The sequence below is a fragment of the Ailuropoda melanoleuca genome, chromosome 10, assembly GCF_002007445.2.
Source record: "Ailuropoda melanoleuca isolate Jingjing chromosome 10, ASM200744v2, whole genome shotgun sequence".
Lineage (NCBI taxonomy): Eukaryota > Metazoa > Chordata > Mammalia > Carnivora > Ursidae > Ailuropoda > Ailuropoda melanoleuca.
This window is the reverse complement of record NC_048227.1, coordinates 58071857-58098555: the sequence shown is the minus strand read 5'-3', so window position 1 is coordinate 58098555 and position 26699 is coordinate 58071857. Positions and strand designations below refer to the sequence as shown.

Here is a 26699-nt window from a genome sequence, read left to right as displayed (position 1 = left end):
TCATAAACCATTTTAAAGTGGGTTTGGGTGGTATATTTTTTCTTTTTATAGGGATCAGTAAAAGATAATAGAAATCTTTCTTGTTACTTTTAGAAGTTGCCATAAGTGGTCCTTGCAGTCTTGTAAAGAACAGTTTCCATTCCAATATAACCTCAGGTACTGGGCATTATGTTTTCAATTCTTAAACTTGGCCTCAGCCTATAAAGCTGTGGATCTGTGAACCTGATCTATTGTGTATGACTCCTGATTTCCTACTAGTAGTAACAGTGCTGATATTGCCCTCTATCCCTGCTAGTTTCTGGCATTTTTTTAGAAGACCATTAAGCATAATCTTTTATTCATTTCTTTCATTGTGAAACATCTAATCTAGTCATAATAATAAAATATTTTGTATATCATGTCAAAGCAGTTCAGGTCTCTTTCCCCCATGAGCATTGTATGGTGTAAGGTACTAATCTAAACTGGATAGCAATCAGAGCTAGCTTTATCTCACCCCTGTTCAGTTGACATTTCTACAGCTCACCGAAATAGAAAAAATGGCCTATATTTATGTAACTGACCTCAGGCAGAAGACCTCCTGAAGCCGATGTGCAGACGTGCATTTTAGAAGTTGTGCTCCAGTGTAAATAATACACTCGTTTAACGTTTAGCCAAGTTTTATTTTGTTAGAGGTAAAATGTCATCGTAATAACTTTATGATTTTCTTATCTTAAGGTAACCAGACTTGCCATATTATCAGTTTGACACACAGATTCCCCACCCCAGCCCTGTTTTTGAAGTCCCTGTCCCATACTTCAACTTAGGAGTGATTTTTTTTTTTAAATTTCAGACAAATCTGCCTATTTTCAAGCTGAAGGAATCTACTGTTAGAAGAAGATACAGTGACTTTGAATGGCTGCGAAGTGAATTAGAAAGAGAGAGCAAGGTAAGAATTATTTGTAATGGGACTTTAAAGCCAAACACTCTGAATTTTAATGTTTTAAGGAGCTTTCAGAAAACTTACCTTGAATGAAGGGGGTAAAAGCAAATTTCTTTTTTTCTACTAGTTCAATTTTCTCTTATTTTATGGGAGATGGTTGAAGTCTGTAATTTTTCCTTAGACCTCATTCTTCTCTTGTCCCAGTTGAGGTATTTGCCGACTCACACTTGGATAGTGCTTACTTCTGAGAACTCTTTTGCTATTACTTCCTTCCTTTCTCTCATCTTCCTCTTCAGTCTTGTCCCCCCACCCCACACCTTGCCAAGTTTCTCTTCCTCAGTACATTTCATATATCATTGTATTTGCAGTTTTTTTCTTTTACTGACTCATAATACATTTTTTCATCATCACACATGTACGTATAGCAAAAGTTTCATAAACCAGTACTTACCTTACTCTGCAATACGTGCTGATATTCTTCAGCTTAGCTTTTTAAATGATGGCCCCGGTCTAATAGGTTGCGACATGCAATTTGAAAACGTATACCTTGGTAAGAGTCGTCTTCTCTTAAAATTTAGTGGCTTTGGCTGCAAAAAAAAAAAAAAAAAATCATCAAGGCAGGGCAAAGTCTCATTCTAATGTCCCTAGTTTCAGCCCTGTGTCAGTAGATCAGAAGTTGATACGTAGGAGCCCTGAAGTAGGTTAAGGCTAGCTTGTGCTCATTTCTAAAGTGTAATAAGTTGAAATGGAAGGAAAACTTCTTAACCAGATACCTGTGGCTGGATACAAGAGCAATATAGTATATAAATCATAGCATTCCATCGAAATGTAAAGCAGAAACAGTTTTGCTCAAAAGAATATCAAAGTATTGGAGCGCCTGGGTGACTCAGTCGTTAAGCATCTGCCTTTGGCTCTCAGGGCGTGATCCCGGTGTTCCGGGATCAAGCCCCACATCAGGCTTCTCCACTAGGAGCCTGCTTCTTCCTCTCCCACTCCCCCTGCTTGTGTTCCCTCTCTCGCTGGCTGTCTCTCTCTGTCTAATAAATAAATAAATAAATAAATCTTAAAAAAAAAAAAAAGAATATCAAAGTATAAAATATCTGTGAATAAAACTGGAAATATAAGACCCATGTAAAGAAAACTTTAAAACTTCACTGAAAGACAAAAGCAGAACTTTAAATAAATAGAAATAACTACATTCTTGGTTTGGAATATTCACTTTTGAAGATTCATTTACTCTATAAACATTTGAGAGCTATTCTGTATGTTCTTTGAGTTATAGATAGAGCTGTGAACACATTAAGTGCCCACTTTCATGGTCCCCACATTCAGTTAGGAAAGTCAGGTGATGGTGAAGGGAAAGCAGAAAAAAATAATAAGATATATAGTATGTCAGATGGTGTTATGCTCTAAAGAAAACAAAAACCAAGGGAAGGTAGGGAGTGCCAGGAGAGTAAAAAAGAGTTGTCAAAGGAAGGCCTCACGTAGAGGTGACATTTTAACAGTAGACCTGATCAAAGTAAAGCATTATCTCCTAATTCTGATAGAAATCTTAGTGGGGGTTTTTATAAACTTTCAGATTTATATATGTGAACTTTACAGTCAAAGAGAACACCAGGGAGAGTCAAAAATCATTTTCAGCATATACTGAGCACATGCAGACATCAGAGTTCTCTTAAGGCTATAGTAATTAAAACAGTTTAGTATTGCTTTAGGGATAAGCAGATAGATTAGCAGAATGTAATAGAACTTAGAAGCTGACTTATTTAGTTTGTAACAAAAATAACATTGTCAATGAATAGGGAAAATAATTTATATTCACTAAATGGGGTTGAAACATTTCACTATCTGTTTAGGAATAAAAATCTATAACCCACTGTATATAAATTATAGATGATTTGAAGATCTAAATGTACAAAACAAGTTAGGAAAGTTTTGGGTAACAAAGAAGAAATTATTTATTTATTTATTATTTTTTTTTTTAAAGATTTTATTTTTATTTATTCGACAGAGAGAGAGACAGCCAGCGAGAGAGGGAACACAAGCAGGGGGAGTGGGAGAGGAAGAAGCAGGCTCATAGCAGAAGAGCCTGATGTGGGGCTCGATCCCATAACGCCGGGATCACGCCCTGAGCTGAAGGCAGAGGCTTAACCACTGTGCCACCCAGGCGCCCCAAGAAGAAATTATTTATGACCACAGGGAAGAAGTTCCAGCTTTATTGAGAGATAATTGACGAATAACACTGTGTAAGTTTAAGGCATGCAGCATAGTGATTTGTTATAGGTATATATTGTGAAATGATGACCATAATAAGCTTAGTTAATATATCCATCACCTCACATAGTTTTTAGCTTTTGGTTTTTTTTGGTGGTGGTGGTGAGAACATTTAAGATGTACTGTCTTAGCAACTCTGAAGTGTACAATACAGTATCGTTAACTGTAGTCACCATACTCTACATTAGATCCCCAGAACATTTTATAACTGGAAGTTTGTAGCCTTTGACCAGTGTCCTCCATTTCCTCCATCCCCCAACCCTTGGCAGCCACTAATCTGCTACTCTCTGTTGCTAGGAGTTAGATTTTTTTAGATTACACACATAAGTGAGATCATACAGTATTTGTCTTTCTCTGTTTGATTTATGGGAAGAAGTGTCTTGACAGGTTTTGGGCTTTGCTTAACATAGCATGTGGTGCACTGGAGTGTTTAATAAACATTTGGGGCACGTAGACATCACTTTCAGAATAAATAATGGCTTCATTGACATATAATTCACATGCCATACAGTTCACCCATTTAAAGTAAAATTCATTGGTTCTTAGTATATTCACAAAGTTGTACAACAATCTTTACAGTCACTTTTGGAACATCTTAATCATTCCATGAAAGAAATCCCATACCCATTAGTAGTCATTACCAATTTCTCCCTCAACCTCTCCTCCCTCAGCCCTATACAACCACTAATTGACTTTCTCTATGGATTTGCCTGTTCTGGACATTTCACATAAATAGCATAGACTATGTAGTCTTTTGTGTCTGGCTTCTTTCACTGAGGGTGTTTTTAACATTAATCACTGATTGGTTTCTTTTTTTTTTTTTCCCTAATTCATTTCTTTTTGTTGTCAAATAATGTTCTGTCATGGATATACATTTTATTTATTTATCCATTCATCAGTTGGTAGACATTTCGGTTGTTTCTACTTTTTGACTATTGCAAATAATGCTTCTGTGAACATTTGTGTACAGGCTTTTTTTTTGGACATACATTTTATTTCTCTTGAGTATATACGTAGGAGTGGGTTTACTGGGTTCTATGGTAACTGTTTAACTTTGAGGAACTCCCAGACTGTTTTCTAAAGCAGCTGTACTATTTTTACAGTCCCACCAATGTCTGAGGATTCCACTTTTCTCTCTATCCTCACCAACACTTACTATTACCTGTCTTTTTTTTTCCTTTTAAGATTTATTTATTTATTTGAGGGAGAGTAAGTGTGTGAGCACTGGGGTGGGGGTGGGGAGGGTTAGGGAGAAAGAATCTCAAGCAGAGTCCCTGCTGAGTGCAGAGCCCCATGTGGGGCTCAGTCCCACAACCCTAAGATCAAGACCTGAGCTGACTGAGCTACCCTGGTGTCCCTACAATTATCTGTCTTTATTATAGCTGTCCTAGTATGTGTGAAGTACAGTGTCATTTTGGTTTTGATTTTCATGTCCCTTTGGGCTGGTGATGTTAGTCATCTTTCCATGTACTTACTGGTCGTTTATAAATCTGTGGAGAAATACTTTTTTTCAGATCCTTTGCCTATTTGATAGTTTGTCTTTTTATTATTGAGTTGTACTAAGAATATATTAAAAAACTCCTACAATTCCCTTATGAGATATGTGATTTGCAGAAATCTCCCATTTTATGGATTATTTTCACATAATTGCTGTCCTTTGAAGCACAGTACTTCACTTTTAATAAGAGACCAGTTAAATATCTGAAGGGTTTAACCTATATGAACTTTTAGAACAGTATTGCTAAGAACAATTAAGTTATTTTTGTTTATATATTCATACTTTTAACCAAAATCTGTTATATGAGGCTAGAAAGTAGGTAGGTAATATTTATTGTGTTGACTGGTCATTATGGTGGAATCTTCTAGCTTTTAGTTTAGTATGCTTTTCTTTATTATTCTGGCCCAAGTATCTTCCTGTCTTCTTCTCACCCCACATGTACACAAATATCTTTGGATTAATGACTCTTAGTAAGAAGAACTCTAACTAAATCTTAAGCAAAAATAATTTGATGTTGAAGAGGATCTTTGGAATCTTAGCTGAACAGCCACTCATGATTTTTGTAGATTATTAATCCTGTTACCTACCACCTCACCAGCCGTTTCAGTGACTGTTTTGAATATTAGTTAGGAAGAATATATCTCTGCAGATAATACATAGTAATCTTAAGTTTCCTGCTAAATTATGCTCTGAATTAGTGGTAGTTCTTTGTTTAGTACATTGTTTCTAGCTTCTTTTTTTAATAATAGCTTTATACATACAGATGTTTTTCATGCCCATCAGATGGCCATTCTACTGAAGCTCAGTTAGTGGTCATGATCTCTGCTTCTCAGTTGTAAGGTCCCTGCAGGTTTTAACACTCAACTTCACAAATGCTAATATAGGGAGAGAGATTCGAGAATGTTATGGCAGAGTTACCGAGATAAATCTTCAGATGTCTTCGTCATTGGTCATCTGGGAGAAGAGTAGATCTGTGAAGGAATTAGGAAATCCATGTTGGGCATTTGGTTTTGTGTTTCTTTTTTGCTCTTATTTTGTTCTTTGCTATTCTGTATGAAGTTGTGTTGATCTTTCCTTTTTTTACCCTGCTAGATTATTGTTTTAGGATAGAAACTGTATCAAGGGTTTTAAATTTTTAGAATGCATATAATTTTATTACTGGTGTTTACTATTTATATTTCTTCTTGTCTGAATTGTTTGCTTATTCCTTTTCTCTGTTTTGTGTAAGAGAAGGATCCAGCTATGTGGTTAGTCATTTAACAGATACTTGAGCTTCTGTTGTGTGCCCAGCCCTTCTTAAAATAACCGTAGAAAGCCTGAGACAGGATCCTTATTTGAAGGGAGTATTGGTGGCTTTCCACCAGGGGCATTTTTGTCACCCAGGAGCCCTGTGACAGTGTCTTGAGACCGTTTTTATTGTCACAACAAGGGAGTGCTCCAGGGTGCTCCCCAGTCTGGTTGGTAGAGGCCCGGGATGCTGTTAATCATTCTACACTGCACAAAAAAGTCCTGCCTACCCCACCCCACCCCCAAAGAATTATCTGGTTCAAAATGTTAGTAGTGCCATGGCTGAGAAACCAAACTAACCTGTGAAATAAATAGCTATGTGCTATTTAACTCAAACAAATATTTGAGCTCCAGGTAATTCCTAGAAGAGAGAGATCAGTATAAGTTGGCCCTAGAGGACAGTTAGGCTTTGAAGGGGAAAATTAGGATATTCCTATGTGTAGGAAGAAAGAAATGACCGGTCCCGGGGGAGGGCAGGTAGTGGATGTGGGAGAAAGCTGGCATGTTTCTTAGCCTAGAAAATGGAAGAGTGCTGACAAAATTGTTGGTTATTTTATTTCGTAAATGCTGCTCAAACACAAGTAGGAAAGAGTATGTGCAGATGTTATGGGGTGGAGGAAACAGACCACATACACGCTGGAGAGAATTTGTTAATATTCGTTTCTTCGTGTAACTGAAAGTTGATTTTGATCCCTGCAGTTTCCCCTGTAAGACAGCATTGTCTCCCCGAAGTGGCATCTGGACTGTCTGGAGCATCGCAGCCTTTATTGCAGCATTGCTCGAATGTTCTCTTTGTATACTTGTGCCTCGACAAGGTCAGGAAGAATGATAACTAAGCTATGGGCCATGCCATTGAGGAGCCTTAGTCTGATGGGCTATTCTGCATTTTGGTTATCTTGCCTCCAAACAGTGAATCTTTTTTCAGTGTGTTTTTTAATGATTTTCATTTATATTTAAACTGGTTTAACAGTGGGGTGGCTGTCCTAGTGAACAAATACTTTGTCTTCCTGGTGTGCTCTAAATTTTCACAACCCAGTCAGCATCTTCAAGAACTTTCTTTGCTGTGTTTTTTCAGGTTGTAGTTCCCCCGCTCCCTGGAAAAGCATTTTTGCGTCAGCTTCCTTTTAGAGGAGATGATGGAATATTTGATGACAATTTTATTGAGGAAAGGAAGCAAGGGCTGGAGCAGTTTATAAACAAGTAAGTACTTTCCGTACCTTGAGGAGTAAGAGGGAATAGTGTTCCAAGACGACTTCGGGTAAATACTAGTAATTTAGGTATTAAGCTAAACAGTAACACTGCTTTTCTTTTTTGGCCATTTCCTAACTAACTTTTTGTACCATTTAAATAAAGTAGAAGTACATAACAAGTTGAAGATCATGTGATAAATATTAACACACTTGAGTGATTAAAATGAGTATCTTTGTGTTGACCTAAGTTTTGTATTTGCTTTTCATGGTTAATTTATGCAAATTACATTTAAAATTGCAGCATTTAAAAAATACAGTTTTACTTATGATTCTTTCTTATTGAAGGTATGTTCTAGCATGAACAATAAAACTTACAGTACACTCGCAATCATTTTGTTTGATTACAGATGGAGGTATTATCAGCATGTCTTGTGTAAAGTACACATTTAAAATTTCCATGGCAAAATGTATTTTTTCAAAATCTAAGAAGACCTGAGATTGTTTATTTTTTACTTTAGAAACTCTTAAACCAAAATTTCTAGCTTCTAATTTTACTCCTTTTGAAATATAGCCATTTTAAAAAGCCCGAGTAATAGAATTATGCCAGGAAGGGGGTCGCTATAATTGTGCATTGGCCTTAAATATGACCAAATAAGGTCAAATGCTGGAGAATATGGTTGTGTGAACTTACGAATTAGTCAACACTTCAGTTTTTATCTAGTAATAAAGATTGAAGATCTGTGAGTGGTTACACAGGAGGGAAAGTTGTACAAAGCCTTTAACTTTTAGTTATCTATTGTAGCCCGTAACCTTCACTGACTTTCCTTTTGGAGAACGCAGTGCTAGCTGAGGTGTTTTTCTTAATTCAGAAATAGAAGCCTGGTTACCCATTTTCATCTTATGTTTAGTCTGCAATGGAAACCTTTAAAGCAAGCCAAAAAAAAAAAAAAAAAGAAGAAGAAAAAAATTGGACACTTATGCCTCTATTTTGAGCTTTTATTGAACTTCAGTATATTTCTAATTCTGATCCTGTATCTTTTCCTTCTTTAAAATGGGTTCTTAGAATTAATGACATGTTTCACTTTTAACATTAAAACTCATTTAGGTTTCTTGTGAGTGAATATACCAGTTAACATGTGAAGCAGTTAATTGGGTACGTGTCCCAGAAGGAGTGCAAAGTTAGTGATTAAATGTTGTCTAAATGACCCTAGTGAGCCAGAGGAAAGGAGCTGTCTGCCATTCGTTGATTGAGCATAGCCTTGTGAGCAGTCCAGAGTAACACTACTGCTAAATCGTACATGCTTTTTAACCTTAGAATATGTGTGTTTGACCCCCCAGCCCCACTTCTGAAAAATATTGGACTAAGTTTGTATTTTTTAATTCCTAGGGTCGCTGGTCATCCTCTGGCACAGAATGAACGTTGTCTTCACATGTTTTTACAGGATGAAATTATAGATAAAAGCTATACTCCATCTAAAATAAGACATGCCTGAAATTTGGTGAGAAGGGGCAAAAAAAAACCACAAAAACTTTCCGTGACTATTAATGATTCATATGCACCAGTGAAGAAGTTCTAACTAACTTTTAGCATGCTGCACAGAAACTGGTATAACATGCCTTCAGTATACTAACATTCAGATGCTCAGTTCTGTTTTGTTCTGTTTTGGCAGTTGACAAGAAGTTAATTTGCTTCAGTGAGAATCCCTCATTCCAGCCTTTCTATATAAATAGCTCTTCCTTGTTTTAATGTGGTCCACGCTGTCGCCTCGCAGACCTGTTACTCCAGTAGAACCCGCAGTGCCCTAACTAAAGTTACTGACTCGGTCTTACCTGCACAGTTTTTGTGTCCTGTTTGCTTCCTGAATCTGATTAACTAGGATATTTCTCTTCTCCCTTTTTAATATGTGATGTCCCTTGACCTAATTTATGTATAGAAGCACTACGCCATTGGTTTCCAGTCCCCCGTGCGTAAGACACACACCTGTGTGCAGAAAGTCTCTCCCTTCAGGCTTGTAATACCCTTCACATGGAAGATCAATGAGGGAAATCTTTATATTCTGTATAAAAACAAAATCAAATTTATATTCTAAAATCATTTGTCTAAAAATTTAAGTTGTTTTCAAATAAAAATAAAAAAGCATTTCTGATATGCACTGATGGTGTTGCCTCCGGCTGCTTTTTCCCCCTTTATGGCTTGTCCTGCTTAACTCACTGTGGAGAGGGATTATTTACTAATTATACGCTTCTCATTCCTGTAACTCCATTCCTCTTAAACAGTGGTGATATCAAATATACTACCACCCTTTGAATTGGGGTATTTTCTTTTATACAACAAAAAAAAGTGATGTACTAAAAAAGGCATTCCTTAAAGCTTACTGAGTTGGTATGAAGCACTTTGTGTATTTGAAAAATGCTTTATAATCTCAAGTCATTCTTCTTAAAAGGGCTTTTGAGATAAGTCAATACCGTGCCTCCTGTTTTTCAGAGGGATTTTTTTCGTAGTTTGTCCGAGCAGCTTGTTTAAACACACTTAGCAAGGATGTAGTAACCCTTTTCTAGGTCAGCAGACTCATGCTTTCTCTTTAGTTTGGTTTGGGATTGTGGCACACTTTATCCTCTTTGACCAAGGGAGAAGGGCACAGTGTTCTAGCCTGACTTGTGGTAAGTGACAAGAAACTAGAAAATGCATGACTCCTTGCCGCCTAACTTGTGCTGTAGCCAGACCTTTGCAGCCAGAATGTGGTCTCTAGTTTGAATCTGTACAACATCTGGTGGTTTGGGAGGACCTGAGGGGACCCCGAGTTAAACCTGAAGGTAAGGAAAGTTTGTCCTCCCACTCCGGAGGTGTCTCCTCTGGACACAGTCCAGTCCATTTGAGAGGAAACCAGCTTTGGTCTGGGCCAAACTAGGATGTCCACCAAGCAGATTGGAAGGCCTAGGAATCAGAGCTGCCCTCTAAGGCCTTTTGTCGCTTAAATAATATTTCACAATTCCATAAACTGGACATTTCAGTTACTATAAATTCAGAAGGTACGCAGCTAAACAACAGGTGAACTGTGTTTCAGTGAGCTAGAGAAGTAACCTCAAAGGCTGTCAGTTTCTGGTACGCAGAACGGAGTAATGGTAGGTCTGAATTAATTCCTCTCAAGCAGTGGTTTTTGAGCAGGGTTGGTTTTGCCCCCAAGGCACATGTAGCCATAGCCCAAGACGTTTTTGGTTGTCGCAACTGGGGAGCGCTACTGAATGTAGTGGGCGGAAGCTGGAGAGGCTGTGGGCCTCCCACAGCGCCGGGTGGCCGCGTGCGGCTCAGCAACGCCAGGAGTGTAGAGGCTTCCACTTCCTGGAATTCTTCTGATTTTCGTCATTTATAGACAAGGGAATAATGTGGCTTCGGAGGGGTCATACTGGCCTGCTTACTTTTAACCTCTACAATTGCCTAAGGGCAGGGATGCTCTTAGAAAGTTGAAGGTTTCAAGTTAGGTGAAAAGTTGCTTATTTCAGGCGATATGTTTTTTGCCAGATTTGGGAAAGTACTCAGTGTTGTCTCTTAGAGAATTGAAACCGTGGTCCATATTAAAATGACACCTTTGAGGTGCCTGGGTGGCTCAGTTGGTTAAGTGTCCCACTCTTGATTTTGGCTCAGGTTATGATCTCAGAGTCCTGGGATCGAGCCCCCAGTCAAGTCGAGTTGGGCTCCACGCTCAGCAGGGAGTCTGCTAATCCCTCTCCCTCTGTCCCCCCTCCTTACGTTGAGCACACACTCTCTCTCTCAAATAAATCTTTAAAAAAATAAAAATGAAATGACACCTTTAACCCTATGAAGTGAAAATGCAGGTGCTATTAATTCTAGCCATATAGCAGGAGGTTCTAGAAGCCCTTAAGGGTCTTACCAGAAGCAGAAGTTAATTTGGCAGTGAGTTGTGCTGCAAGACTCAGGCTTGGTGTCCTCTCAGTGAGTAACTGCCTTGTCTCAGCTGCTAGTTGTGAAGGGTCAGCAGCAGTGATAAAACCTTCGGTAACTTATAGTTGTGGGGAACTGAATGTAAAATCCTTAGAACAGCAGTGTCTGGGCACGTAAAGATTTAATAATAGTTACCTGATGGCGGTGGTGGTCCTTGATATGGCAGTAGCAGCAGAGGGTACCATTAAACCCACGGCAATTCCAGATAGGTTTATCTGGCATTTGGCTTCCTTCTTGGAGGTTCTGCCGTCATGACCCTCAGTTGTGGTGATGACCTCGGAGGGGGACGCAGGGGGGATCTCCTTTTCATTACATCCTGTGGCTTTCGAGCTCAGCGTTCTTGTCCTGTTGCCTCAGCTTGCTTTGTCAGTATTTTGGTCACCGGAGTGAGGATACACACGGCCAGTGGCAGGAGGAGGCCACTGGCCCCTAGACCGTCACAGATGAAGAAGTCTGACGTCTGGATGCGCAGACAGCGTGGCGCACTGCCTGGCACATAGATGAAGGGCTCGGTGGCTGCCAGCAGTGATGGTTACGCTGTGCAAGTGCTTGGACCGAAAAACAAGTTAGGAGCTGTTTTAGGAGGATGAAGTGTAAGTCTTCCTCAGTACTTTGTGATCTCTGTCACAGAGCTTCCCTAGGAAGCAGATGGTACCCTCTCACACGTGAGAAGACGAGACGATACAGGCGTAAGTGACATGCTCACGACGTTATCCAGGATGTGATGGCTCTGGCTGAAGACTGTCGGGGTGTCTGACTCTAAGCTGTGCATTAGTGCACTTGCTTCTTTTGGACAGAGCCCGCAACCTGGTAGCCAGCCTTCACTTGGTGCTCAGTAAATTTATTGAATGAGTGGAAGGATGAATTTTCAGTAACATTTCCTGTGTCCACTAGGCTGAACATGAATGAATGAATGGATAGGTTTTGTTTTGGGTTTTGGTTAGATTTTTTAAGTGTGTGTATAAAAAACATTTTTGGACATGAATAGCTTGCTGATCAGAAGTATCTTACTTCTCTACAGTTAGCCGTGTACCATAATTGCTCCCGAAGACTGAGTCCAAGATTTTTTTTTTTTAAGCTTCCGAGATAATTCTGAAACAGCCGGTTTGGACACTTAGCTAGAAGGCCCTTTTCCTAGAATTTGGTCAGATTTGATCTTAACCTAGCTACTTAAGTCATTACAAAACAAAGTCAAGAAATCAAAAGAAAGACAAATACCTTATGATTTCACTCATATGTGGAATTTAAGCAAACAAGCAAAGGGTGGGGGAGGCAAACCAAGAAACTGACTCTGAACTATACAGAACAAACTGATGGTTACCGGAGGGGAGAGGGGTGGGAGGACTGGTTAAGTAGGTGATGGGGTTTAAGGAGTGCACTTGTGATGAGCACTGGGTGTTGTACACCTGAAGCTAATATTACAGTGTGTGTTAACTGACTGGAATTTTTATTTATTTATTTATTTATTTGGCTCCACACCCAACATGGGGCTTAAACTCATGACCCTGAGATTAAGATTGGTGTGCTCTACCAACTGAGCCAGCCAGGGTGCCCCTACTTAACTGGAATTATAGTAAAAACTTAAGAACTCCAAAAAGGAAATCAGAGGAGTCAGGACTTCTCAGATCCTGAGAATTTATTTTGTAACTCAGTTTACAGTAAGTGAAATTTGTGTTATTCCAACCTTGCTAAGAAAATAAGACCTTGATTCAGAGTCTAAGATAATTCATTTAACAGCACAAAAGGAAATTTAGAAGATGCTGGTTAACATCTCACCAGATGCTTTCTCCTGTTAGAATGAAGGTCGTAAATGGAAGCAATTCAATAAAACCGAACAGCAACACCAAGCATTTTATATGTGCAAAGTGTTAACATAGGCAAGAGGCTAACCATGGCCCCTTTTCTCAAGAAATTCAGTCTTGTTAGGACATCATCATGAAAAGACTCAACTGATAGTCTAGCCAGAGAGAAGATACAGCAAATGTGAGGACAAGAAGGGTTATGGGAGTTCAGATGGAGGCAAGAGAATGGCTATTCAAAATAAAGGGGGCTTCTGGTTTCAACTCTGCTGTGTAAAGAGATGAAAGTTGACACTCCTGTCCTTACAAGAAAAAGGTGGACAGGGGAGCCTGGGTGGCTCCGTTGGTTAGGTGTCTGATTCTTGATTTTGGTTCAGGTCATGATCTCACCAGGGTTGTGAGATTGAGCCCTGCACTGGACTCTGCGCTGGGCTTGGAGCCTGCTTAAGATTCTCCCTCTCCCTCTGCCCACAGTCCCCCACCCCACACACACATGTGCACTCTTCTCTCCCAGAAATGTGGGACAAACTGAAAATCAGTGTCTTTCCTTGAACCCACCCATTAGAATTGAGGTTGCAGGGCAAACCATCACCCCAAAATCTGGAGAGAGAGAGAGAGGCTCCTCTAGAATTGACAGTCAAAATCTGTTTATCTGGAGCAGAAACTGCTGGAGCCATAAACTGGTAGGAACACTTCCACAGTAATACCGGGTTGCTGGAAGTTGAGTGTGGCCTAGCATGAGAGTGAGAAGCTCCTAGAGACTGCAGTTTGGGGCTTTTTACCTCCAGGCTCCCCGCCAGACACCCACAGTGAAGATCAAGGAAGATCCCCTTATGGGTCTGGCAAGGAGAGGAGATGAATAATCATTGTGAAGTACACCCAGAACCTTCTTTATTATAAAGGCCTGCTAGCCAGGGCAAAAGATTTTGCCAGAGCCAGAGTCCCTGTTGGAGGAAGGGCATTCTTTGCACACCCGCCCCTCTAGCCTTTCTGTCTCACCTAAGGGGGAGGGAAATACATATAGTCAACAAGGTTGTCAAGACTTCGAGGAAACAGATGGGGAATGCTGCCACCAGAGAAGGGAGGAAGGGACAGAAGGGCAAGGCTCTAGCACTGCGGAAACACAGATATTTAATCTGGGCACAATAGAATGCACAGATCCCCTACTTTACCACCACACGCCCAGAGCTCCAGTAGAGTCCTAGCGGGTCACGGCCGAATGCTGTAAGACAGACTCCGAGGAGGAGTCATGAGGGAAACCCGGAGTTAAGGGGGAGACAAAAGCAGACCTAAAGGAATTTGAAGCCTCTGGTACCTGTAACTACAGCAAAAACCGAACACATCCACTCCCTAGCCAGATTACCATAAATCTTTACAGAGGCCTATTTGCCTCACTTTCAGTTATCCAATGCAACATGTCTGGCTTTCAACCAAAATTGACAAGGCATGCCCAAAGGCAGGAAGTCTGGAGAGCGAAAGCAGCCATCAGAACCGGAGCCAGACATGACACAGATTTTGGAATTGTCAGGCAGGGAATCTAAAATAACTATGTTCTATTTAAAATAACTATATAATACATTAAAGGTTTTAACAGAAGAAGACCACATGCAAAAACACAAGGGTAATATACTCAGAGAAACGGAAACTCTTAAGAACCAAGAGGATGTGGTAGACATGAAGGCCACTGTAATAGAAACAGAGAAGGCCTTCTGGGGGCTGGTGAGTAAGTTTGACATCTTCTAGGAAGAATCTGACCATCTGACGGTAGGTCACGAGAAACATCCCAAACTGAAATGCAAAGAAAAAACTAAAAATGAAACATCCCAGAACTTCCAAAAACGGGATCCTTTTGAAAGCTGTAACCAGAATACCAGGAGGCAAAGAGAACAGAGCAGAAGAAATACTGAAGTAATAACGGCTAAGAAACTTCCAGAATTAAAGATACCAAACCACAGGTCCAGGAAGCTGAGGGGGTAGCAAGCAGGAGCGATTCGAAACAAAACAACACATAGGCCTATCATATTCTAGTTGCAGAAAATCCCAGACCAGCAGAAAAATCTTGAGAGAAGCCAGAGTGAGTCAAAGGAATGCTGGCTTGGCAGTTTTTAACTGCCTTTCATCAGCAGTGTGGAGGCCAGAGGTGGTGCTGTTGTTTAAATCTGGAGTCTGGATTGGGGTGGGGAAAAAAGTTGCATCTCTATACTCTGTGTTCCCGAGCTGGGATTTAGCGTTTCTTCCACTATGAAGGTAGGAGCCACCCAGAGTAGCAGTAGTTTACGAGTACGGATGTCACGTGTGTTGTTGCAGGTCTCGAAATACACTGTCACCACTTGAAAATGATTATAGCTATTAGACCTGCGCCTGAATCTCGTTTAATGTGTTAAAGAGAGGCCCATATGTTATTTTATCACAAGTTTTAAAAACCACTTTAATGGGGCGCCTGGGTGGCTCCGTCAGTTGAGCGTCCGACTTTTGGTTTCGGCTCAGGTCCTGATCTCAGGGTTGTAGGATCGGCCCCGTGTCAGGCTCCGAGCTCAGTGGGGAGTCTGCTGGATGGTCTCTCCCTCCGCCCCTCCCCCCACTCGTGGGTGTGCCTGTGTGTGTAAAAAAAACTTAAACACTTTAATAGATGATTTCAACAAATTAGTTTTCTTCATAATCCGGTGTGTTTTATTTTATGCTTTTATAAACACCAGAGTGGGGATCTTTGGCACCGAAGGGTCAGGAGCCGGTGATGTAACAGCTCCTAAAGGCTCCGACCCGGGGCGAGACCTGGACATGGCCTGAGTCTGCTCCAAGCGGGGCGGCTTCGCTTGCTGTTGGGTGTGCGGGGACAGGGCAAGCCTGGAAGTCTGGAAGACAACCAGCCTACCGGCCGTGGAGTGCTGGGCTTTCACACCTATTATCTCACTTAATCCTCGAAACAGCCTGTTGGGTGGGTATTATCCTCGCGTTACCAGGCGAAGAACTGAGACGGTGTAAGTCATTTGTCCGAGGTCACAGGGCCAGTAAAAAGTGAAACTGGTGTACAAATGCCAATCTTTCTAATTCTGGAACCAGTCGGTGCCTGGGCGATGCTGACCCCAAAGCGGTTTGCACAGGCCATTGGCCGCGAGGTCGGGACCCACGCTGAGCGTCGTCTCCCCCACCCCCCCACAGCTGGGGCCTGGGGCCTCCTGGGCATTGCCCCTGGGGCTCACACAGTTGCCTTGATACCAGGGTTGTTATCCAAGAGGCCAGTGCAAGCAGAGACTCACTATCTTGATCTAAAGGGAAGTTAAACATTGAAGGGAACCTGGTTATAAAACTGGAACGTCCATCCGTGCTTGGCCCTGCAAACACTGCAGCTTTGCCATTACTTAGCTCTCTCGGTACATTTCCTTTCCTTTCTAGCTAGATTATACTTTAATCCAGTTGTTTTCATGTTCAGTAAATCCCAAACCATGTTTAACCGGTTTATTCATTGGAGAATCTCTGAGGTGAAGAAAGTTTTGTCCTTTCAACTGCACCGGGGATTTGCTGTCTTCTTTCTGTAAAGGGATTTTCCTGGACCTGTAATCTGAACATTTTGACCCGTGGGTGTTTTCCCCCCACTACGAGCACATTTGTGAGACTTGACCCTTTGTGTGCCGTGGAGCCGAGACAATGCCCTCCTGTGAACGGCTTCTCCGCGGACAGTAGTCACTGACGGGAGGAATATGAACCCCTCGGCTGTCGCTCCCCACAGCCTCGCTGCTCCCGGCCACTGCGGGCACCCCTGCTCGCCCCGGCTGCGCGCTTCGGAACGGCCCCACCGTTCTGTGCCGGCATTCTAGAGAGGTCTGCATCTTGAGAGCCAGCAGTTAAACTGAGGTGAGCTGGTCTCTCGGCCAAGTCTGTGCTGCTGAAACGGCGGGTCTCCATACACGTTGTCTGCTCGCAGGATGAACTGGCCCGACTCATGGAAGGCAGTTCGGCAATAACAAAACTGTAAGCCCAGGAGTCCCACTTTGAGGAATTTACCTCACAGACGTTCTTTCTGTTTTGGGAAATGATATTTAAACAATATGGATACTTTCTGTGATTGTTGGTTGAGTATCTCTGAAAGATTATGAAAGAAACAGCTACTCTTGGCTGCCTGGTTGGGGGTGGACTAGAGAGCCCAAGGGCAGGGGTGAGAGGACGTCTCACTGCACACTCAAAGCAAACCAAACCAAACCACTTCTTATTTTGAAATCATTTAGGAATATACTGAAAAGTTGTAAAGATAACACAAAGAGTTCCCATATACCCCCTCCCCCTGTTGCCCTCGTGTTGACATCTTCTATGACCATGGTATTTTGGGCAACTCTAAGAAACCAGCATTGGTACATCACTATTCACTGACCTCCAAACTTTGACTTCCACCAGCTTTTCCACTAATACCCTCTTTCTGTTCCAGGATCCAGTCCAGAAGACCACGTGGCAGTTAGTGGTCACATCTCTTAAGCCTCTCTGGTCTGTGACATGTATACCCTTTGGAACTTTTTGAATTTTGTCTCATGTGACTATTAACTATTCCAAAAAAAAAAGTAAATTTTTTTAAAAGAAAGAGACGTACAGAGTCCTAGGTTGTTAGAACTGTAAGGAATCTCAGGAGCAATACAATCCAAGCCTCTCATTATTCAGACACATGAAGGGACTCGTCCAAGGCCCTCCCCTAAGAGCAGACCCAGAGCCCAGACCAGAAGCCAAGAGGCAGGGCCAGGGAGTAGTAGCAAGAGGATAAGCTTCAAAGTCACCCACACTTGGGTTCAAATCCCAGCTCTGTGTCTTTGGACCAGTAAGTATCTTTAAAAAAAAAAAAAAAGGATTCATTTACCCGAGAGAGAGAGTTCGTGGAGGGAGGGGCAAAAGCAGAGGGAGGGGGGCGCCTGGGTGGCACAGCAGTTGAGTGTCTGCCTTCGGCTCAGGGTGTGATCCTGGCGTTCTGGGATCGGGCCCCATATCAGGCTCCTTGGCTATGAGCCTGCTTCTTCCTCTCCCACTCCCTCTGCTTGTGTTCCCTCTCTCACTGGCTGTCTCTATCTCTGTCAAATAAATAAATAAAATCTTTAAAAAAAAAAAAAAAGCAGAGGGAGATAGAATCCTCAAGCAGACTCCCTGCTGAGCCCGCAGCCCAACTTGGGGCTCTATGCCAGGACCCCCGAGATCATGACCTGAGCCAAAATCAAGACTTGGGTGCTCAACCGACTGAACCACCGAGGTGCCCCAGTAGGTACTTTTTTGTCTGGATTCTTTCACTCAACATGTTTAAAGATTCAGCTATGTCGTCGCATGTATCCAGTAATTTGTTTAAAAAGACCAAACAAATAAACAATAGTTCTTTGAGGAAGTAGTCGTGATTTCTAAGAATTTGTTGAGGAAAGAAAGTGTTCTTTCATCCTTGAGCTCTACTTGTGCAGAAATATGACACCGCGGCCCAAACTCTCTTCCCTTCCTGGAAACAACTCAAGCACAGTGAGTGGCAGCCCTGCACTGCTGAAGGGGGAGCAGTGGGAAAGAACACTGGGAGGTGAAAGCCCCAGGCACACCTTCACTGCCCTGTGCAAGGGCCTGAGAAGCAAAGTAAGCTCCTAATAGAGGCACTGAGTAGACCCATTCCATACTAAGAAGCAGGGAATTGGTCTTTTATATGGGCTGCAAAATTCAGTTGTAGAAGCTGGGGAGAGCCTGAGCTCTGGGGTCAGCCAGCTGCGGGACCTTGGACATATCACTTACCTGCCTGTGCCTCGGTGTGAAGCTAGGGGAGTGGAAAGCCAACTCTAAATTCTGCCGGTTTCTCGCTGTTGCTTCTCTCACCACTGACACACCAGTCAGAGATGCCCCTCTTCAGCTTTCATGCCCTGTGTGTCCTGTAGGCATCAATGAGACACCATGGATAGGTAGATTTTCCCTGAACTTGCCTAAGAAGTCCCAAGAAGGCAGGCACCTCCTTATGACCTGCCAGACTGCATGTACCTCCCCAGACCCGCCAACCCCCGGCGTTCCCCCCAGCCAGGATTAAGGCAGGCAGTGCTCCGGCTTTGGAAATTTGTTTTAAATGATTCATTTATCCATTTTAGAAAGAGAGAGAGGGCATGAGAGCAGGGAAAAGGGCAGAGGGGGAGAGAGAGAATCTCAAGCAGATTCCCTACCGGCGAGGAGCCTACCACAGGGCTTGATCTCACGACCCTGATCTCATGACCTGGGCAGCAGTCAAGAGTTGGGCACTTAACGTACTGAGCCCCCCAGGTGCCCCTCTGGCTTTGGAAATTTTAAATAAATTTGTTAACTGTAAAAGCAAATATGAATAATGCAAAAACTAATACAGATATAAATACAAGAAATATGTCAATCTATAAAAAATAATAAAACCACCTAATTGATTGTTCAGAAAGTAGTTAAAAAATAGTACCCATAATCCCACCATTTTTTCTAGGCAGATTTCATATACTAAAGCCTCCACATCATTTTGCAGATCCAACAATAAGTGTGGAACATATACGAGATGTATTTGTGCTACCTTCTCTTATTGGACATTTTTACTATTTTCATTATTATAAAGATCAGTATGGTGAGCATCTCCATGCATAGAGCTCTTGCTATATTTCAGGGGGGTTTTTTGAGCCCAAGTTCCAGAAGGACATCCAAAGACGTGAGTGAATACCTTTGGCTTGCGATACAAGTTGCTAAGTTGTTTTCACAGGAGTGTGTGCTGTTAAGAGCATTTTGTAAAACGCCTAACCCACTGTGGCACTTTTCCTCCGGGGAAGGTGCCTTCCTTGGCGGTGTGTTCTCTCAGCTGGGAGGTGAGGTCGGCCCTCTGACTCCTCTGCTGGCTTGCTGTCTGGAGGAGAGGTTCTGTTTCCAGGCCTCGGCCAGCTGTCTGGGGGACACAGCCTGCTGACCTCGTCCCGTCTGGTGTTGACGGCGTACGTTTCTAAACGACCATGGACGCAGTGCTGTAGGGCGGCTTGGACTACTGCCGTTGTCTTTCTTCAGCAATGTCTGGTCAGATGAATTTAAAAAAAGAAATAAGGTGAGGTGCCCCTGGGTGGCTCAGCTGACTGAGCATCTGACTCTTGATTTGAGCTCAGGTCGTGATCTCGGGATCGTGGGACGGAGGCCCTCATCGGGCTCCATGCTCAGTGGGGAGTTTGCTGGAGACTCTCTCGCTCCCTCTGCCCCTCCCCCTGCTCTCTCTCTCTCTAAAATAAATAAATCTTTTTAAAAAGAAGACATAAGGTGACATACTTTGGGCCAGTGCAGTATAAAGGGAACCATAAACAGACGTCAAATGTTGGGTTAGGCTGAAGGGTTTGGTGGAAAACACGGGAGTCATTCATTCCAAAAGGGATTCAAGGTAACCTCAGAAGTTTACTGATTGCTGTTAGACAAAGTCCCTCAGCCCCTCATTATGTTCGTCCTGACACTTGTCAAATGGATCAGTAGAGCCTATCTCCTCAGTGTAATTGACCCCAGATACTCCACGCTAACACACTGAACTCTTCGTCCAACAAATCCTGACTGCATTCTAAGTACGGCACACAGAACTGGGCGTCACCATCTAGTAGGGGACTGAAGGTGTGTATGGACATGACAACTTAAGGCGGAAAGTGATGCCCAAAGCAAGGTGTATACACCCTTCGGAATCTGATTCCAGGCTTGTTTCAAACATATCTCCTTCCTTTAGCCGCTACCGACACGTCCTCCAGCCACTGAAGCTTTGACCTAAAAATGCCAGGCATTTGCACATGCTGTTCCAGCTAAACTGCCCTTCCCGCTGGTCAGCACCTGGTTCACCCCTGCTCATCCTTCAGGAGGCAGCATAACTGTCACCAGCTCAGCGAAGGCTTACTGCACATCCCAGGGCAGAGGTTCCTCTGCTCTCATGGCCCCTTAGCAAGGCGGCCACGTCTCCATTTATGATGGCCGTCGTCACCATGTGCTAACTGTGTCTCTGGTCTCCCTTACTAGACCACGAGGGGCTCCTTGAGGGCTTTACCATTCCTCCCTGTGTCCTGGCCCTGGAGCTCAGGCCTGGTGTACGGCAGAGCCTCAGTCAGCTTCACTGGGTGAAGAAATGAATGAACAAGGAATATCGTAACACAAGGGGTTATGGCCTCCCATTGAGCTGTACGGGAGTTTGGACAGCCGTCTATTTTCACCTATTTCACAATTCAAATGATTCAGGCAGCTCCTTAGAGCAAATGCAGGAGGCCCAAATGAAACTCACTACAATTCAAATTGCAGAGATAAACAATTTCTTTAGTTTACCTACAATTCACCTGGTCTTCACAAACTCCCACCTGCTGCTTAGAGATAAAAATTCACTTTGCATCTTATCTTGTGGGGGTGATTTAAATAGCCCTTTGGGTATGTTGCGGACTCCCAGAGAGTGACCTCTTTTCCCTGATTTTCTCCCCAAGAAAGTGTCCCCATGTAATGGGGACTAGTACAGCAGAAATGTGCTCCTAGTTGTCAGAAGAACTGGGGTCCTCAGGCACAGTGCCCCTGCCCTACTGGTCTCAGGAACGGTCCCTGCTGAAGGGTTGCCCACCCGTAGGTATTTGCACCGAGCATTGCAACAGCTCTAAGTCATGGTCTGGGCTTCAGGTTTGGTCAGAGCCTGTGGTGGTCCCTCAAGGACAGGGCCTCACTTTAGGTCTTGGTGGCTGCTGACTCCTGGACCTCTGCCAAGTTCTCCAGAAAGTCCTAGACCCAGGAATCCACCCCGACCCTCCGCTGACTGATCTGTCACCTCTCCCTGCCATGGCGAGCCCCTAGTTCTTGGGTCAGCTTCTGCATAAGAGGAAAACTGAGAGACATTGAAACCTCAGGACCTCACTTGTCTTTCCACATGCTGTGGCCAGGTGACTAGGGCCACCCCAAGAGTATTGTGGAAGCAGCCTCAGAGTACTGTGGCTTACCAGAATCCAGGTGTGGAAGCAGAAAGCCCCTTCTTCCCCGGAAGTTATCCTACCTTCTCCATGTCCCTCCCCAGCACCAGGTCAAAGGTCTGGAAGTTGGGAGACAGACACGGGCCTGGTTCACTCTGCTTCACACTCTGGTTTTCCTTCTCCCCTCAGACTCAAAAAGTAGGAAGGAAGGAGCTTTTCTTTTACTTCCTCCCTTGACTTCAACCATCAAGCAGCACACCTCATGGCTTTGCTGTCCTAAGCCAAAGCAGAATTTTCTCTACACTACAGAACTCGGTGAACTTGGTTCTCTAGGTTCTGCCTTTGGTAAAGGAGAGAAGGGAGCGTCCAGGTGGGTCAGTCAGCTAAGCGTCCGACTCTTGATTTCGGCTCAGGTCATGGTCTCAGGGTCGTGAGATCGAGCCCCTCATCTGGCTCTGCTGCGTGTGGAGCCTGCTTAGAATTCTCTCTCCCTCTGCCCCTCACCCCCCCGCCCCCGCTCACATGTGCTCTCTCTCAAAAAAAAAAAAGAAAAGAAAAGAAAAGAAGGAAAGAGAAAAAGAAAAAGTAAAGAATGAAAGATTTAGAAAACTTGAAATAACAAGCCTGGTTTGTAATGTTATTGTGTTGTTTAGACCTATTTTCCAGATCAGAAGCAGAACCCCCCTCCTCCCCCTCCTCCCCCTCCTTTCATTCTTTTTATAGAAAATCCCGGTATTTCTCTCAGCCAAATGGATATCTCAGCCAGACAAAGGCAAGGGTGAAATGCTCAGAAAGGTATGCAAACAACATATTAAATCGTTTTCAAAATGATTCAAATGTACTACATTGGTAGGAACCAGAAAAAAAATAGGCAAACATGGAAATACTTGTGTGAGGGAGGTGGAATTATAGATGATTTTTCCCCTCCAGATTTTCCTATATTATTATCTAATAAAAGTCACTTTTAATGTTGTTGTAATGTTTTATTTAAAATAAAAACAACTACCCTGTCCCCTCTGGTCCACAATCCACCCGCCATGTATGTATGAGATAATCCAGCAGGCACCGTGTCCACTCGAAACCGAATCAGCCAAGCCAACCCTCCCAGGAGGGGGAACACAGCTACTGTCCCTGTGCCACTCTGATCACAAGCCCCTGCATGCAGGAGGAAGCCTGGAGGTACTCCAGGCTGTGGAAGGGGGCACAGGGTGTCCACTGCTCCAGGCTTAGCTGCTGTTTATGGGGTTCCAAAGGATCTCTGAACAAAGGGGTTGGGGAGGAGTGCTACTCCTCAGGCCCAACAGCCTCAGCCCCCACTTCTGAACTAGAGGTAATCTGGAGCCACTGCCCTTGCCCGACACGACTCTGAGTTGCCCAGTGTCTAAAGAATCCATTGCTCTTTCCTATTCCTGAGTCCTGAAGAGACCTTCCCTCCCCTGGCAAGACTGGGCTTCGTCCTTTTGACACGTAGGGCTGAGGAAGCTGGGAGCTCGCTGGCCCCTGGGGGAGCAGGCCGCAAAGAGCTCGGGGAGTCCGGTCAAGGGCGCACAGCCCCTCCCTGCACACCAGGCGCTCCCCTGCTTCAGCCTCCCCACAGCCGCTGGATGCTCAGCTCTGAATCGCAGGCTGCTGCCAATTACAAAAGGACTCTTAACTCTGTTCCGCAGCCCCTTGATTGATAGCACTGGTGAGTGAAATTATAAGCCTTAATGATCACGTTAATTTCTGGGGAAAGGGAAGCGGTCAGAAGAGGTTCTCAATCACAAGCGCCACAATCAGCTGGGGGAGTTCAATGACAGGCCAGAGCAGGGAAAGAGGGGAGAGAATTAACTTTTTTAAAGGTCATCAGCGAGTGCTGGGAGAGTAACCAGGCATCAGAGATTCGGGGCACAGAAGATCCTGGAGCCTGGATGTGAGCCCCTGTCCCCGGGCTCCTGACTGAGGGCGGGTATCAGTTCTTCCCATCCTCAGCCTTGCACCCTGGCGCAAGCCCGGGCTCTGCCCAGAGATTCTGCTCTCATCGTGCTGGGGATACGGCTCGGACTCTGAGAGCTCTGAGAGCTCCCCAAGGGGTTCTCTGAGCAGCCCCGATGGAGAACGACTTGTCTCAGTGAAAGGATCTGGGGGCAAGTAGTTAGGATTGAGCATGTTTGGAAATCCACTTGATCTGATTGGTTCTTGCCACCGAGGGCAATTTCTTCTGCTGGTCTCCTGGCCCCGCCTGAGGACTGGAGTGAGCAGAAGGCCACCTTTCTCTCCTAAAAATCAAACCTAGGACTTTGGCCTCCTCAAAGCATTGACCCTACTCGCAGTTTCCCAGCAGAGCATTGCAACACGGGGTAGGTCAGGAAGCTGCCCAGGGTATGTGGCAACATCCCGGTTACCGTATTAGGGAGCCGGCCCTCTGCGCGCGGCTGGGGAGCCCAGCTCAGGACAGTCTCTGTACTGGTCAGCAGTATGCAGAGCCAAAAGCCACTTCATGTTCCAAAATAGGCTTCACAAATCTACAAAGAGGATTTAAAAATACAGACTAAATAAAATAAACCATGTGTCATTTGTGGTAAAGGCACGGGAGTTCATCAAAGAGAGTTATTGTTCTTCAATTTTTCCTGAGTGAGTATAACAAATGTTATTGTAAAATGAGTGGCTTGAGATTCTCAGAGCAGCATCTTAGCAGCAGAAAGTGTCTGCCAAGCTACTTCTGCATTATCATTTATTAAAAAAAAATACTGATCATCATTTATCTACTTCCTCTCAACCTTCCTCGTGACATGGGTACACTCAGACGTTCACAGGAGAGGCCTGGACTGAAAACTCCGGGGGAAGCGAGCTCTAGGGCAGGCAGGCTGAGACCCACTCGGCCAGCCCGGGAAACGGCGCAGCAGACGTGCGTTCATAACAGAAACACAGGCGTTCTCTGTATTTTTCTAACAGCTTCTGAAGTGTTCATCAAGCCCGTGTCTGATTAAGCACTTTTAAATTCCGAGCAGTGAAATGGGTCCTCTCATACCCTCTTGGCAGGAGTGCAAATTGATACAACCCTTTTGGAGAGCCATTCGGTTGTATGGATCAAAATTAAAAATGCATATAATCTTTAAATTTTTCCTACAGAGATACCCCAAGTCCATGGAAGGGTACGTGGAAAGGTGGTTCTTTGCAGCTTATTACAGTGAAAACCAGCAAGTAACTTAGAGTCTGTCAGTAAGGAATTAGTTGGATAAACTACAATTGATCCATAAAATGGAATACTAGGCAGAGGTTAAGAAGAATGAGGTAGAACCACAGGTATCCCCAGAAGAGAGAGCCACACACACAAACAGAACTTGCAGAAACGTCGGTTTCCATTTTTATAAGGGTTAAGGACAGCAACCACAGTGCACATCTCTGGTCAAGGGGTTCAGTTTCTGGGCTCCTAAATCGGACTAAAAACCCTAAACTATAAGTAAAATAATTTGGAAGCCTTAATTCAGCTCCTGAACTCACCTCCTGTTCTTTCTTTCCCCTAAGATCAAAGGACAAGTAGAATTGCTTCAGATGCAAATGTAAGACTCCTCACCTAATTGTCACAGTATGTACATAATACTTTTGAAAAGCAACCCTCCCAGATTTAGAAAAACCATTTGTCCAGAAAGAGCACCATGGCTACAGAAGTCGCTTGGCTAGGTCCGCCTTCTCTTGTTTGTATATTCAAATCCCATATATCGGAATGGCATAACTTGAATTTGTATATTCAAGGACTCTGTGGCACAGCCCCCAGCTCCCGGGGTCCATAGAGGATATCTGCCTTAAAATCCACGCAAGCACTGAGATTCTTAAAGCACCCAAGCTGCCTCCAGCAGAGATCCCCAAATCCCAGGAGAGAGTGCTACAGAGTTTCTAATCCTGGGCTTTTTCAAATGCTGAAAGCCAGCTTTGATTCATGCTTATGATGGCAGACATGCCCCAAACAGAGGCAGGTCCAGTGGAATCTCTTCTAGGGCAGGTCACAGGAAACTTACACCCTCTTAACTTTACTGAGAATATTTTCAATGGATTAAAATAGATTCTATGATTGTGATAGATTTTATTATAGGTCGGTGATACCCTTCCGACCCCTCCTCCATGAGAGGAATATACTTCCCTGCCGGAGGGAGGTTGGGTTTGGCCACACATGTCTGGCTTTGGCCAGTGGAAGGTGACCAAATGTGACATGAGCAGCAGCTTCAAATGTGTCTGCGTGGTTTGGCTCAGCCCCTCTCACTTCTGCACTCCGCCGTGCAAAGAAGGGGCTTTCAGGAAGCCGCTAGTCCAGAGTGAGGAAACCACTGGAGCACGCTTGAACCCAAAACTGCAGCCTGGAGCCAGGCCCAGCTGAGCCTCCAGGGACCCGCAGTGCCGTAAGCAGGAAATTCAAGTTCAAGTTCGCTGGTGTAAGCTTTGGAGGTTATTCAGCATTCTTGAAGCGGAACTTGACTAAGACAGGGAGGAATAGCCTTAGACTCCTTGCTCAGCTTTACCAAATCTTGTCATTGATCTCATATTTGTTTCCGATTCTTTTTTGTCTTATGAAATAAGCTATTTTAACATCTTCTTGGTACCTTTCACTAATCCCATACATTCCCAAAGGTAACCACTATTACGCAGTTAGTGTTTATCCTACTCATGCTTGTTTTAAATATTTGTGATATATTCATTTATCTATAAACATAATCTGGTCTTGTTCTGTAGGCTGAAACTTTACATTAACACCAAGCTCTATGTATCCTTTGTGATTCACTTCCCACCCACTCGCACGCTGTATTTCACAACATGGACCCTTGTTGAATACATTGGCTCCAGTCTACTCGCTTTAACTCCTCCCTTTATATATCATACTGTATATAGCACAATGT

The 26699-nt window shown here is 43.6% G+C and overlaps 1 protein-coding gene and 1 long non-coding RNA gene across 3 annotated transcripts in view; one reads left to right on the top strand and one right to left on the bottom strand.

Annotated features, from left to right (window-relative positions):
- SNX3 (sorting nexin 3) overlaps positions 1–9321 on the top strand; it is a 43212-nt gene extending 33891 nt beyond the window's left edge. Inside the window, exons 2-4 of the mRNA XM_002917339.4 lie at positions 830–925; positions 7054–7178; positions 8556–9321. Of these exons, the coding sequence (XP_002917385.1) occupies positions 830–925; positions 7054–7178; positions 8556–8661 (327 nt within the window). The 3' untranslated portion in view covers positions 8662–9321. The remainder of the gene's footprint in view (positions 1–829; positions 926–7053; positions 7179–8555) is intronic.
- On the bottom strand, positions 1422–20272 carry LOC117803954. Of its 2 annotated transcripts, none has more exons than XR_004628070.1 (3): positions 19596–20272; positions 18668–18801; positions 1422–1506 (listed from the first exon to the last, which is right to left on the bottom strand). It is a non-coding gene; the product is annotated as an uncharacterized LOC117803954 (long non-coding RNA). The 2 variants fall into 2 exon arrangements; XR_004628071.1 differs by lacking the exon at positions 1422–1506 and adding an exon at positions 16478–16946.
- Positions 20273–26699: the final 6427 nt, after the last annotated feature.